General features: G+C 46.3%; 1 protein-coding gene across 2 annotated transcripts in view; it reads right to left on the bottom strand.

Moving 5' to 3' along the window:
- Nucleotides 1-15,191, bottom strand: part of LOC123629050 (F-box-like/WD repeat-containing protein TBL1X) — a 1,209,717-nt gene that overhangs the window by 14,176 nt on the left and 1,180,350 nt on the right. For both annotated transcript variants that reach the window (XM_045538982.1, XM_045538983.1), the window contains 3 exons: nucleotides 3,902-3,965; nucleotides 3,701-3,798; nucleotides 439-499 (listed from right to left, as the gene is read on the bottom strand). In XM_045538982.1, coding sequence (XP_045394938.1) covers nucleotides 439-499; nucleotides 3,701-3,798; nucleotides 3,902-3,965 — 223 coding nt within the window. The remainder of the gene's footprint in view (nucleotides 1-438; nucleotides 500-3,700; nucleotides 3,799-3,901; nucleotides 3,966-15,191) is intronic.

Here is a 15,191-nt window from a genome sequence, read left to right as displayed (position 1 = left end):
TGGCAGGAAACACTCCATGTTTCTGGAAGAATTAAGCACGTCCTGTGTGACTCCACTGGGAGGAGAGTCGTGGAAGCCCTGCACTGCCCACGTGCGCCTTTCCCGTTGCCGACGTCACCTTGCACCCTCCTGCTGTAAGAAACCTCAGCTGCCAGCATGCCGAGTCCTGTGAGTGCTCGCGGCAAGCTGCCAGACCTGGGGGTGCTCGCGGGGACCCCCAACACAGCATCCTTCCAGGGACAGCAGGGGGAAGGAGCCTGAGCCGGTTCTGTGGCTGGTTCCCTGTCGTGTTTCCAAACACGGGCAGGCGGGTGTCGAGCACGCCGTACCTTGCAAGCGTGAAGGGCAACGCCTGCCGTGCAATGGGCTCCCTTCCCACAGGCTCAGCTCCATCGGAATTATGATTTTTGAATTTCATGCAAAACAAAAACAACTCACCTGAATGAAACGGGAACTGTTGTTTGGCTTCTCCTGTGTGGGCGTCCCAAATTATTGTTGTCTGTGCTCCGCAAACAAAGGAAACAGTTAGTGACCATTCTCCTCACCCAGTTTTCTCTAGAAAAGCGTCTTGTGCAGGAACAGAGGCGAGCCCCTCTCCTTGCAAGATGGCACTGCCCGACAGAGGGTGTGAGCAACATGGGTTATTTGTAATTTTCTAGCATCTACATTGAAAGGAAAAGAGAAACTGATGAAATTCGTTATGACTATATTTTAGGCCAGGCGGAGTGGCTCACGCCTATAATCCTAGCACTTTGGGAGGCCGAGGCAGGCAGATTGTTTGAGCTCTGGAGTTTGAGACCAGCCTGAACAAGAGTGAGACCCCATCTCTATTAAAAAGAGAAAGAAACTATATGGACAGCTAAAAAATATATATATATGTAGAAAAAATTAGCTGGGCATGGTGGTGCATGCCTGTAGTCGCAGCTACTTGGGAGGCTGAGGCAGGAGGATCGCTTGAGCCCAGGAGTTTGAGGTTGCTGTGAGCTAGGCTGACGCCACGGCACTCACTCTAGCCTGGGCAACAGAGTGAGACTCTGTCAAAAAAAAAAAAAAAAAGAAAGAAAGAATATATTTTATTTCACTCTGATATAGCCAAAATATTGTCATTTCAACACGTGATCCGTATCAGAATCTCACTGAAGCATGTGGCGTTTCTCTCCCACCCCAGCTCTCCGAAGCCCGGCGTGGAGGGGTGCATCACACGGAGCACCGCAGGGCCGCACGGGCCATCGGCTTGTGGAGGGACAGGGCAGCCTTAACCAGCACTTGGGAAAACCACCAGAATGGTGGGGATTCCTGCTCATCCCAAAACAGAAAACTGTGAAAATACGTGTAACAAAGCATGTCTACACCTCTTTTTGGGCATTTTTCCAAAGGAAGGCCTGCGGGAATAGGTGTTTCTGGAAATTCCTGTGCCCGTGATCCCATGAACTGGGGGCCGCGTCCCAGCGCAGCCACGGGGTTGCCTGGCACAGGCACCATGCGGAGAAAGATGGCCTCTGCCTTGCAGACACGTGAGTGATGAATTCTCACGAACTTACTGGCACTGGGACATACACAGATGGCAGCCAAAGGGAGCTCAGTGAGGACACTGGAATTAAGTCTTCATCAACTGGAATTTTCAACTTCACATTGGAAACTTTACATCTCTCTGTCAATGTCGCTTAATAAAGATTTTGCTTTAAGAAGAACTAGCTATACTTCGTGGCGATTGTGGAAACTGTCAGAGGCAACACTCAGAACAGTGATACCTTTGAAACATGGTACTCCGAGGTTTGGGGTCCGCTCTAGCCCAATTAACATTTGTGTGTTTGTTGGGTAGAACTGTTCTTAATTTAGTCCCCCACAACCAAGTCCAGCAGTGCAGAGAATCTATAACCTATTCCACAATTCTCTGATACGATCTCACATGCCACATCGGTAACTGGATCATTTTAGTTGATGTTTGCGTTAAATATACATTAGAGAAAAGGAAACACTATAGAGAAATTCTAAAGAATTTGACACGTATCTCAGTCACTTTGGGTTGAGCATTCGAGGCAGGACCACGCCAGCATCCTGCAAATGACACTTTCTCTCTGGGTGTTATGTACAAGGGCATTGTTAGCATTCCTGCCACGGTTGACTAAGCCATAATGGTGGACAGCACATGGCCCGAAAGATATATATAATTCCAAACACGCATTTTCACTGGTCACATGGTTCACCTTGTAGAGTCAGGATTGATAATCAGTGAGAAGAACACAAACGAACGTTAAAAAGAGTCTCCAGGAAGGAAGAAGGCCAGGAAACAACTATTTGGAATTCTACAGAAGTCAAAGGGCAGCAGTTACTGGTGCCCCAGGGCCTGAGTTGCCACCCCCCCCTCCACTCTGTGTGTCCTTAGGCAAATTAACAAACCTCTCTGGGGGCTCTAGCTCCTCCTCTGTCACGTGGGAGCGATCACACTCATGCCTGCCTCTTATCCTGGGAGTACTGGGTGGGTGAACACACGTAGTGGTCAAGTGCCTGATAAATAGAAGTGCTATCATTTGAACTATTTTAGTAATTCAACCACCAGTTAGTGGTGGCCTATTGAATACAGAACAAGTGCTGTGTATCGCCTGAGTTAGAACATCTTGGTAAAAATTTGATGATAGTTACACAGGAACATTTAGTGTGTGTCAACCATAGCAGTTCCGATTTTTTTAATATTATATATTAGGGTACCAAGTATGAATGAAGGGTTTCCTGGCTTAAAAGAGAGAGAGGAGATAAGGAACGAATGATTCACTGATCTTGAGAGTTAGAGCCTAGTGCAGGGGTCAGCAAACTTTTTCTGTTAATGGCCAGACAGTAAATAGTTTAGGCTTTGGGAGCCATACAGTCTTTGTTGCAGCTGCTCAACTCCACCACTGTATTGTGAAAGTGGCCATGGACAATTCTGAGCAAATGGGTGTGGCTGTGTGCCAACAAAACTTTATTTAAATAAACTGGTGAGGGGCCAGACTTGGCTGGTGTGGGCCATGGTTTGCCAGATGGGACTATGACTTCTCCCAGAGCGTGACTACATTTATAGGTCAAGTCTACCATTTTACATTGACTTTTAGAACTTCAATGAAGTGCAAGCTAATAAAGTTTCCAAATAATCCTGTAATTATGATGAAATGCAAAGCCCTGTGGAGGCCCATGTATCATGTAGTATTCAGGCACGGTTTCTATTTGTAGAGCACAAACTGATGTGAAAACACCTGTTTGGTTTTTTTTAATTCTGGAAAACACTTCTTGCAGTCTGCAGTGGGAAGCAGCAGTTTATCATATGAGAGCAGAAGCCCATGGGACAGAAGACAGTTTGTGCCACTGAAGTCCCCGAGTGGGTGAAAGTTTACGCAGGGCACACCCTACTTCACTTGGCTCCTTCCAGCAATTGACAAACGCAAGCTGGAGACTTTCCTCTTTCCATCACTGAACTGAGTACCTCAAAGAAAAAGAGGAAGCTTTGCACAAAGGTCGGTAGCATGGCAGAATATATTAAGAGATGATGTGTTATAAATTAACAGTTAGATCAAAACCACAAAAACAAATAAAACCCAAACAAGTTCTTTTGATTTCTTAAGTGGAAGCAGAAAGCAGAAGAATTCAAAGGAATCACAATGTTATTTTGAGATTAAAAGTAAATAAGCATCTGTAGATCAAAGAGAGTTATTAAGTGAATACTCACTTTGTCTACACCAGCACTCAAAATGTAATTCCCCTTTTTGTTCCATTTCAAGGCAAAGATGGGGCCTTTGTGTTGGCCTAAGGTGCTGGCCAGGTTACCTGTTAGTAAAAAAAAAAAAAATTGAACAAATGTGTTGACTTCAAAGTTGTGTTCTGTTCACTCAAGGATTACACACGGAAGCACCTCTCCCCCAGGACTTACCATCTTCCGTCCATATTCTTGCAAAACCGTCGTACGAACCTGTAGCCAATAGCGTTCCGTCGCTCTGAGGGCCAGAAAAAGACACAGACCCACAAAGTAGCTGAGTGTTGGCAGCACTGGAAAAGCCCGGAGAGCCTGTCCCAGGATCCCAAGCCCAGAATATTCTCAAGTCAATCATCAGTGCCACGCTTAAGAGACTGTCTGTCACCCCTGGCGACGTGACGCCAGCACGCACGGCCCTCAGACTAGACGCGAGGCAGCCACAAGAACGCAGGGGAACCGCTCACTGGGGTGTGGTCTCTAATTAGTGACAGAATTAAAAACACCACGCAGAAAGGATCCCAAGTCTTTGCAGAGAGTAAAAAGATGACCCGTAGGTGCCCCACGTGTCAGTGCACGTACACGTGGCGCTGAGTATCACGGCGCAAAGCCACGTCCCTGGGCCGCCCCTCCCGCCTCCCCAGCAGCCACCCTCTCATCGGCCCGGCTTCCCCCGGGGGGCTCCCTTTGTGGTGCTGTAGAGTAGGACTAAAACAATATTTCAGTTTGTTTGATGGTGACTTGTTTTTGCTCTTAGCTAACAGCCAAATTCCGCTTCTGTACACAAAGCTTGCTTGCTTATTGCTTGGTTACGATAAAGAGCTAAAACCATGCTCAAATGCAGTTAAAAAAAAAAAAAAAGAAAAAAAAAACCAACCGCAAGTAACTTCCTGATAGGGAGGCCGGCTGTGCAGGGCGAATGTCCTTGGGGAAAAAAAATCTCCTGGGAAGGAATCTCTTGGGAAAGAGTCTCTTATCGAAAATAACTAGCAACAGACTCCAGCAAAAAAAAAGTATAAAAGCTTTGTTTTTACCCCAGGGCGGGGTCCTGGTTCGTACAGAGACCACTGGGTTGGTGCTCTGGGACTTGGACCCTAGCTCGACCTAGTCAATAAAACTCCTTTGCCTTTGCAGCCTCAGTGACTCCGTCTTTCTGTTCCCGGGGCCAAGGGAAACCGGCTCTAACATTTTGGGGGCTCATCCGGGATCCTCAAAACCCCCCCGGAACAGAATCCGGATCCGAGGAGGAGTTGAAGTGCTGAAAATCCATACGGTGTAGGTAACTGGGCCCTGGGAAGTGACTGGCAGAAGACTTAGGCGGACGCACTGCTGGGTCGCCGGTCAGGAGTGACAGGAGACGTCCGTCACCCCCTTGTCTGTTGTTTGTTGTTGCTTTGTCTGTCTTCTGTGTTCCAGCCAGCGGGACGCAACCCCGAGAGGGGGCCGCTGCCGCTGGGTGGAGGTCTGTCAGCCAGCTGGGTCTCGGGCAGTAAGAAATTCCGTATGACGTGGAATCTGTACGGCTCAGGTGCTCAGAAAATTCCGTACAACGTGGAATCCGTATGGTGACCAGCAAAAGGCCTAGGCGGATGCGCTGTTGGAAAGCCGCTGGTCGGGAGCGAAGGGAGACATCCCTCACCCCCTGATAGGTTTTTGGTGTGGGCCGGTAACGTCCATCTGAAAAGGGTTTTTCCAAGCAGTGGGACGCAACCCCGAGTGGGGGCCACTGGGCGGAAATTCAGAAATGGTGCAGCTGATGTAAAAAAAAAAAAACGAGTCCGGACTCTTAGGTCAGGCGTGTGATTAAAATTAATACTTACTGTGTGGAGTGTCTGTAAGTGCAACTAATGGTGAATGAGATCTGTGGGTGAGTCTGCTGAGCCGAGGTGCTGCTGAGTGGAGCAGCCCAACAGCTTCTCCTTTTTCTATGCCCTCTCAATCTCTGGATTTACAATCTCCTGGTTACAGCTTGTTCTTTGGGGGCTCCCTTCCCTGTTGGCGCTACTACTTGGTATTGGCTTGTACGCTGTGACCCCTCAATCCTGGGGACCTCTAAAGAAGGCTGCCTTCACACTTCTCTACTGGCTCTTGGTGGGACTCCTTGTGTGGCTGCAAACTGCCCCCCCTTTCTAGTGGCTTTGTGTCATGCCGTGTCTTTTAAATGTTTTCATTGCCCCCTTTTGATTAATAACCCTTTTTCTCCTCACGTGACTCAGGAGGATGGGGCGTCCTCTGAGGCCCCACCGTGAAAAAAAATAAAACTAAAACAGGGTCTGACCAAGGCCAAGACCTGCTGCCCATTTTGTGCAAGGAACCAGAAAAAACCAGTGGGCAACAAGAGCGGGCAGCAGGAACTCGCCGGTGACGCCAGATTGGCTGGTGACACCAAAGCAGACCAACTAACGGTGTCTGTTTCCTTGCAGGAGTGCTGCGCAGACATGGGACAGACACCACCGACTCCCCTGTCCATTTTTGTGGGCCATTTTAAGGATGTTAAGGGAAGGGCGCACAGCCTTTCCCTAAAAGTAAAGAAAAAGAAATTCATCACCCTGTGTGAGGTGGAGTGGCCGACCTTTGGGGTGGGATGGCCACGGGAAGGGGCATTTGATGCTGAGCTTATTGAGAAGATAAAATAAAAGAGATAGTCTTTGGTCCTCACGACCATCCGGACCAAGTCCCCTATATTATAGTCTGGCAGGACTTGGTCCAGGATCTGCCACTTTGGCTAAAGACCCTCCTGCCAGCGTCAAGAAAAAAGACAAAAGGCTAGTTACCAAAGAGCCCACCTGGGACGACTGTCAGCAACTACTAAAAGTTCTCTTCACCACTGAAGAGGGAAAAAGAATAGAGGGGGAAGCACAAAAACTGGTTCCAGGAGATGATGGCAGACCCACCGCTAACCCAGGGATCACAGACCAAGCGTTTCCACTCGAACGACCCCCCTGGGACTACAATGAGGCTGAAGGTAGGGAGCGTCTCCGGGTCTACCGCCAGACTCTGATGGCCGGTCTCTGGGCGGCGGCAGGAAAGCCGACCAATTTGGCTAAGGTAGGGGATGTTCAGCAGGGGCCCGAGGAGAATCCAGTGGCATATCTAGAAAGGATTATGGAGGCTTTCAGACAGTATACTCCCATAGATCCTACTGCCTGTTAACCAGGCAGCCCCAGACATTAGGCGTAAGGTGCAGAAAATAGAGAGGTTAAATAAAAAAATAACTTTAAAAAATCTGCTAAAAATAGCAGAAAAAGTCTATAACAATAGGGAGACGCCGGAAAAAAGGATGCAGAGAATGAGGCAGGAAGATAAAAAATTGCAGGCAGATAAGGCACGTAAGGCAAATAAAGAGATGGCAAAGATCCTACCTGCAGCCATGCGAGGGGGGGCATCAGTTAAGGACAAATGGCCGAGAACGACCCCGGAAGGAAAAACTAGGCAAGGATCAGTGCACCCACTACAAGGAGCACGGACATTGGGCTAGAGAATGTCCCAAGGAAAAGGGGGGCCCAGGGAGGAGAGCATCACCTAAGAGAGTCTTACTAGCGGGGCAAAAAAAAAAAAAATAAATAGGAAAGACAGGGTTCGGACCCCCTCCCCAAGCCCAGAATACTTAGATATAAAAGAGAGCCCAGTCAGTTTCCTGGTAGACACTGGGGGTGTTCACGCAGATGCTGGGACCTTGGAGGCGGCCAGTACAGTACCTGTCCAAAAAGTTGGACCCGGTAGCAGCAGGATGGCCGGTGTGCCGGCGCATCATTGCAGCTACCGCTTTGCTGGTCAAAGACGCCGACACGCTCACCCTGGGCCAGCGTCTGCACATCACCACCCCTCATGCCATAGAGGGGATCCTGAAACAGCTGCCGGGATGGTGGATCACAAACGCGAGGCTGACTCACTACCAGGGACCTCTATTGGATGCCCCTCGCATCGAGTTCCAGACTCCTGCCATCCTGAACCCAGCCACGCTTCTGCCAGATCCGGTGCTGGCAACGCCTGAACATAGCTGCCTTGAGATCCTGGCCGAGACCCAGATAGCCCAGAGTGACCTGCAAGACCACCCCCTCACGAACAGCGACCTGACCTGGTTCACAGATGGGAGCAGCTTCGTCCGGGACGGACACAGGTATGCAGGGGCGGCCATAGTAGATGGACAAGGCAGGCTTATCTGAGCCACACGCCTTCCACAGGGGACCTCGGCCCAGAAGGCTGAACTGATCGCATTGACAGAAGCCCTTCGCCGGGCCCAGGGGAAGAGGCTGACGGTGTATACTGACAGCCTCTATGCCTTCGGGACAGTGCATATACACGGAGCCCTCTACAGAGAAAGGGGCTTCGTTACAGCTGAAGGCAAGGAGATTAAGCACAAATCGGAGATACTCCAATTACTGGAAGCCATCCTGCTATCCAAGGCAGTGGCTGTGGTCCATACCCCGGGACACCAGAGGGGGGCCTCCCTTGAGGCCAGGGGCAACCGGGCCTCGGACATTGAGGCATAAAGGGCTGCGGAAGGGCCGGTACTAACCGATGTTTTGCATCTGAGCTTGCCGCCCCCTGGGATGGGGAAGATGCCCCCCCAACCGGACTACTCCAGCACAGACATAAGGTGGGCCACAGAAAAGCTGCAGGCGACGCCGAACAAGGACGGCTGGTTCCAAGACGGAGAACATCGCCTGATAGTCCCTGAGGCCTTAGGGAATCACCTACTAGGGCACTTGCACCAGACAACGCATCTTGGCAAGAAGAAGATGTTACAGCTGCTGGCCACGGCACGACTCAGATTCAAATCACAAGAGAAGACGGCAGAGGACATTGTCAAAAACTGCCGTGTCTGCCAGGTTATGCAGCCGGGGAAGGTCAGAGGGACCCATACAGGTACCAGGGAACGGGGGAGGCAACCTGGGTTGTTTTGGGAAATAGATTTTACAGAAGTAAGACCAGGGAAATATGGGTACAAATACTTACTGGTCATGGTAGATACTTTCTCAGGGTAGATAGAGGCTTTTCCTACTAAAGGAGAGACTGCTTTAATAATGGCAAAAAAAAAAAAAAAAAAAAAAAAAAGAAAGAAAAGAAAATATTAGAGTAAATAGTTCCCAGGTATGGGCTGCTGGAGAGCATAGGGTCTGACAATGGGCCAGCCTTCACAAGTCAGGTTAGTCAGGGGCTAGCCCGGGCGCTGGGGACAGATTGGAAATTACATTGTGCATATAACCCCCAGAGCTCGGGGCAGGTAGAAAGAATGAACAGAACCCTAAAGCAGACTTTGACTAAATTGGTCCTGGAGACTGGTGGAGACTGGGTGACCCTCCTTCCCTTCGCCCTGTTCCGAGCCTGGAACACACCCTATCATGTAGGCCTAACCCCCTTTGAGATTGTATATGGCGCTCCTCCACCTGTAATACCAAAAATGATCTCTGGGGCTCTGCCTGAAAACCCTAAAGAAGTGCTGCAGGCTGTACAGGCTCTACAATGAGTTCAGGGCCAGATCTGGCCTGCCCTCCGAGCCGTTTATCAGGCAGCTCCACAGGAGAGAAAAGAGGTTGATGGGCACCCCTACCAGCTGGGAGATTGGGTATGGGTGAAAAGGCATAATAACAAAACCCTAGAGCCCAGGTGGAAGGGAACTTTTCAAATTATTCTTGTCACCCCCACTGCCCTAAAGGTTGATGGAGTGGTGACCTGGATACACCACTCTCACGTGAGACCTGCCAACGAGGACGAGCGAGAGCAGCAGCAGCAAGTTCAGTGGAGAGCCTCGGCAGAGCCAGAAAATCCACTAAAGACCAGGCGGACTCGTGTGACACCCAGACTGCCGCTGGGAGTGGGGGTGGGGGCAGGGCACTGTAATACAATTTAAACTGAGGGTTTCTCCCATCTCGGGTGCTGTAGGGCCCAACCCAGTGCTGAGGGGGAACCGGTTCTAACATTTTGGGGGTGCTAGGGAGAGAACAAAATAGTGCAAGCCCAACTATCACCCCACCCACACTTTTAAAGACCCTGGTGGCAGAGGTGGAAGTGCAAGTAACCCCCAGAACAAAAGAGTCAGGAGATCCCTTATGGAAAATGCTGACAGCACCATATGAGGCATTAAACCGCTCCGATCCCAGTGCTACGGAAGCCTGTTGGTTATGCTATGACATCAGACCCCCTTTCTATGAAGCAATAGGAATAGATGCCCCCTTCAACCGTATGGGAGAGGAGGCCCCTAGGTCCTGCTTGTGGGACCACAAGGGCCCGGGGCTGACACTTCAGGCAGCCACTGGGAACAGAACCTGCGTAGGAAAGATGCCCCCTAGCCATGCACAGTTTTGTGCCAAAATCCACCCATCTGTAAACCGGTCTAGAGAAACAAAATGGGTGATTCTGGCTCTCAATGAATGGTGGGTTTGTTCTAACACAGGCCTGACTCCATGCCTCAGCCTGTCTGTTTTTAATGAGTCAGAGGAAGTCTACACATGGTGCTAGTGTTCCCTAAGGTTATCTACCACCAAGAAAATATAATATATGATGCATGGGCGAAAGGCACAGAAGGTGCCGGGTTGACTACAAAAAAAAAAAAAAAGAGCCCTTTACAGCAATAACCTTAGCCACCCTTTTCGGTCTGGGCACAATAGGAACAGGGACAGGAATCTCATCCTTAACAACACAACATAGGGGGTTCGATAATTTGAGGGCCGCTGTACATAAAGACATAGCCAGAATTAAAAAATCCATCTCTCTTTTAGAGAAGTCCCTAAGCTCACTGTCTGAGGTGGTGCTACAGAACCGGAGGGGACTGGACCTCGTATTTCTCCAACAGGGAGGGCTATGTACGGCCCTTGGGAAAGAGTGCTGTTTCTACACTGACCATATTGGGATAATTAGAGACACCATGGCTAAAGTCAGAGAAGGACTGGCAAAGCAGAAACGGGAGCGTGAACAAAGAGAAGGATGGTTTGAGTCATGGTTCAATAGCTCCCCTTGGCTGACTACTTTGCTTTCCACTATATTAGGACCCCTAATTGTGCTCCTGCTCATCCTCAGTTACGGACCGTGTATTCTAAATAGATTAGTTACTTTTGTAAAAGGGCATGTCAATACCATACAATTGATGGTATTGCGGTAGCAATACCAAAAGCTGAGCCATGATACCTACTTAAAAATAGAAGAGGTGCAAGACCCCATGTACGAGCAAGAGTGCTCATAGGTAAAAGAAAAAGGGGGGAATGAAGAACGGGAATTGTTTAAAAAAAAAAAAAAAAAAAAGAACGTGCGCTCTCTTTGATTCTAACTGATGCTGTCTGCTTCCATAAATATGGCTTGCTGACTTAGCTTAAGTGGGGCCGTGACAGGTACCGCAAGTTACTTCCTGATAAAGGGCTGGAGAGTCCCGGGGCCCTCCAACCAATTAACCAGATAAGAAGGGCAAGGCATAATCAAAAGCCTGTCCCGCAACTTAAAACCAACCAATCAAAAGCCAGTCCCATGGCTTAAAAACCAACCAATCAGGAGCCAAGACAATCAGCCACTTTTGAAGGAGCAAATGAATTAAGGGGGGGGGGATGGCATGCCCTGGTGCCTGTAATCTGCTGAAAAGTATAAAAGACATGCACCCCGCTGCGCGGGGTCCCTGCCCATGGAAAGAGACCACCGTGTTGGTGCTCGGGGCTTGGACCCTAGCTCGAGCTAGTCAATAAAACTCCTTTGCCTTTTTGCAGTCTCAGTGACTTTGTCTTTCTGTTCCCGGGGCCAAAGGGGACCGGCTCTAACAGTCACATAAGGTTTTAAAGTAGCTGTCTGTTCATCAGGGCCTGAACAATTTAAAATTTGTTGACTTTGAAATATATCAGTCATCATTCCTATTCTGGTAAGAACATTAGAAACTTGTAAAGGCCAAGCCTTTGGCCACAAACTTTTGGAAATAATTGTAACATTAGCTCCAGTATCTACAAGCCCAACAAAAGACTTGCCATTTATCTTAATTTCTAACTGAGGTCTCTGGTCATTAATAAAAGTTTGCCAATATACTTTAGTTCCAGTACTCCCAAAACCTCCTTGCCTTAGAACATCAGATTTTCCAATCTGTATATAAGGTAACAATAGAAGTTGCGCAATACAGTCTCCAGCCTGAATAGGATAATCAAAATTGGAACTTGTCATAACTCAAATTTCTCCTGAGTAATCTGAATCAACTATACTCAAATGCACTGAAATTCTTTTTAATGTAAGAGAGCTCCGGTTATGGATAAAAACTCTGGAAAGTTGTTTACAAACTTTTCTTTAATGTCCTTTATGGCTGCAATTGAGATATTTTAGGACAGTCCTTTGCTTTCTGGGAATGCTTGTCCCACCGCTAGCCTCAGCCAACATTTGCATTTTAAAAGAGTCTGACTCAGCTTTTTGGCAAAGTTTTCTTTAAAAAAATTTTTGAGCGGTGGATGTAAAAGGTGCTAACACTTTGAATTAACATTATTAAAAGCCAGTATATGCAACATCAGATTTTCCAAGTCAGGCGGATGAACCGTCTTTTGCACAACATCTTGTGATTTAGCAATAAAATCTATATAAGTTTCATTAACTTTTTCTTTAACATTTTACACAAGAAAGCACAGACTCTTTTAGGAGAAGCTATCTTTTCTTATGCTCTAACACAGCACTGTTGAATTTGTGCAATAAGCTGATCATATTTTCCCAAGAAATTAATCTTTTTGTTTGAGCCAACCTTTTAAGTAATTTTTTGAGAGTTTTAAATGGAATAAGCTCATGTATATAGCAAGGGCTCTGAGGTGTTTGCTCTGCCCCATCCTGATTATCAGAATTTGAACTTGGCTGTATTATAGCAACAGGATAAAGATACGCTTCTAAATTTTTATTTGTGATTTTTTCGTATCTTTTTTAAGATCTTAGTTTGTTTTTTAAAAGATTTTCTAACAGCCTCTCTCAAGGGCAGATCATGCTCCTGGGAACATTTACATTAGAAAGCAGTGGTTCCCAAGCTTAAAAGCGGCTGACTTGAGCAGGCCATGTAGAGAGCTCTTGCTTAAAGTGAAAGTTCACCTTTAGAATTTTTTTCTCTTTTATTTATTTATTTTTTTTGGATGGAAGTCCTCAGTCTCGCTAAAAGAGAATTCTGAATTAGAATGAAATAGCTGTAGAGCTTGAGAAATTAAAGAGCAGAGTTTTTAAATACATAGAGAAATCTTTTTTTCTTTACAGAGTGCTTTTCATAATGTTTTCAGCACCAACTGCTTTTGCTGTAGCTTGAACTCACCCAGAAGTGGGAAGCAATGACAGTGTTTGGAAATTAAATGTAACAATTCCTTGAGATTTTTCTTTTTGGCAACTACTCCAGAGCTCTTTAATAAGCTCTCAACAATTCCACATACTCAGAAAAGATAGTCTTCCTCATTATTTTATTCTGGACAGAATAATAATTTACTTTGCCCTGGAGATGTTCACTTACCTCTCTTTGGTTAAGACCCTCAATCCCCTCCAGGTCCCTTGCAACGCTATTAGGGAACTTCTTCACTCAAAGCAAAGTCTTTTGCCTTAAAGACCCTATCAGAAAGTCCTGCTAACTATGCCAGTTTGCGGGGAGTTAGCTAAGCTCTATGCAAAGAGGTTTTTCCCTCTGGTTGGGTCTCTCAGGCAGGGGTCTTCGCAAAGGATGAAAAAATAGCAGGAAACAGAAATAAAAAAATAATAATCTGCAGAGCCAAATATATAGTTTGTAAAGTAAAGGTTTATGAAGATAGACAAAGGAGGGGTCCAGATGATTATATCCCTCCCATGGAAATATAACAAAGACTGAACTTTTTACATGGGTACTTACAGGGCAGATACCTGCTCGGGTTGCCAAGGGCAACAGGATTTATGTAATAACAGGCAGTTTGGTTTAGGGTCAAAGTCTTCTGAAAGGCTACCACAGATCCTTTAATTAATTCTATCTAGGGGAACAATGAGTTACAAAATCTTCTTGGGGCAAACTTCTAAGTTTTCTGATAAGGCTATTACATTAGCAAAAAACAGAGACATCTTGGTTCCCGTAATTGTGTTCTTGGAGACAGAGATGATCTCAGAAGTCAACAAGAGCTGTGCCTTGTGCTAATTACTTTAACTGCATGGTTCCATCTGGGCCCAGCTTGGGTATTAGCATATCTATTTGATCAGCTCTCATCTCTGGTGGCCTTTGATCAGCTTCTGGCAATCTATGACCCTAGGTGAAACGTGTCTTGTCTTTCAAAACAGGTGAGAACCCTAGGCCCAGCTTGCAGCTGTCACTGACCAATGAGTTGCTCTCCTGAGGCGAGGCAGCACTTAAACTAACAAATTTATTTTTTCTTTAAGGCAAAGCCTTATTTGACTTCTGAAATCAAATCTTGTCTCCAAAAATAGAGGGCATTTCTATACTCAGTATTCTTAGGCTCAACAAAAAGAAAAGAATATCTCCTTTCCTTCAGCAAGACGGAGGACTGACAAAGATTATTCCCTTGGACAAACTTCACACCATCTCCCCTGAGCTTTTAAATGAGGCTTGACTTTTGAACTTCTGTATTTGTCTCTGCATGATCCAACTTTAGCAAGAATTCTATCACATTAGGCAGAATCTCCCATCCTCCACATATAATCTCCCTCAATATCTAATTCAGCTCTTTCACCCTGCACTATCCTCCAGGTGATTTACCAATCTTTAGCAAGACTTGTTAGGTAAGTTTAACTAGAATCTTATCTTCCCCACCCTGCAATGGTTCCTCTTAATATTTCCCCATCCACTGATCCTCACTCTTTTTTGTTCACTGCTATATCTGGAGTTAAGTATACTCTTCCCCACTGCAGAGCTCCACCCGCAATCTCTCTCTGTTGTAGAACCTCATCCCAGTAGTCCCTGTACCTACCCTGATGGCTTCCCTTGAATAGTATTTCTTATCCCATTTTAACAAGTGTCATTAAATAACTTTTTATATACCTCATACTATATTAGCAAATAAGCCAGGGTAATTAAAGATCTAGGTGGAAAAACCAAAACGTTAAAACATATTGAAAAAATATGTGTAACTTTTTGATTTTAGGATGGAACAATTATTTTTGACAAAAAATACTAATTATGAAAAGACATGACAGTAGATAAACCATATGTGAGGAAATATTATTTCCCACTAATAAAAACAGAAAAATATTACTATCAAATCAGTAAGAAGAAAATAAACAATAAACAGAAGTTTCAGTATGAACAGACATTTCCTTTTCAACCATATGGTACAATTTATTGCTGGCTACATAAATCTAAGAAATTTCAAAATCAGGGCATTTGAGCAACTAATGCTTTAAGTAAACTAAAAGCATCATGAAATAAGGGTCTTATTCACTGCTGTCTTTCTTAGCAACTACTACAAAGTCTGATGCCTGGCACTCCTGACTCTAGTCAATCAACAGGGGAAAACACCTACTATAGCCTTTTAAGGATAGTTTTTTAAGGCAACCTGGTATGTTAACA

This window comes from Lemur catta, chromosome Y (assembly GCF_020740605.2).
Source record: "Lemur catta isolate mLemCat1 chromosome Y, mLemCat1.pri, whole genome shotgun sequence".
NCBI classification, from domain to species: Eukaryota; Metazoa; Chordata; class Mammalia; order Primates; family Lemuridae; genus Lemur; species Lemur catta.
Note: the sequence above shows the minus strand (reverse complement) of the source record. Positions and strands in the feature narration are given on the sequence as shown.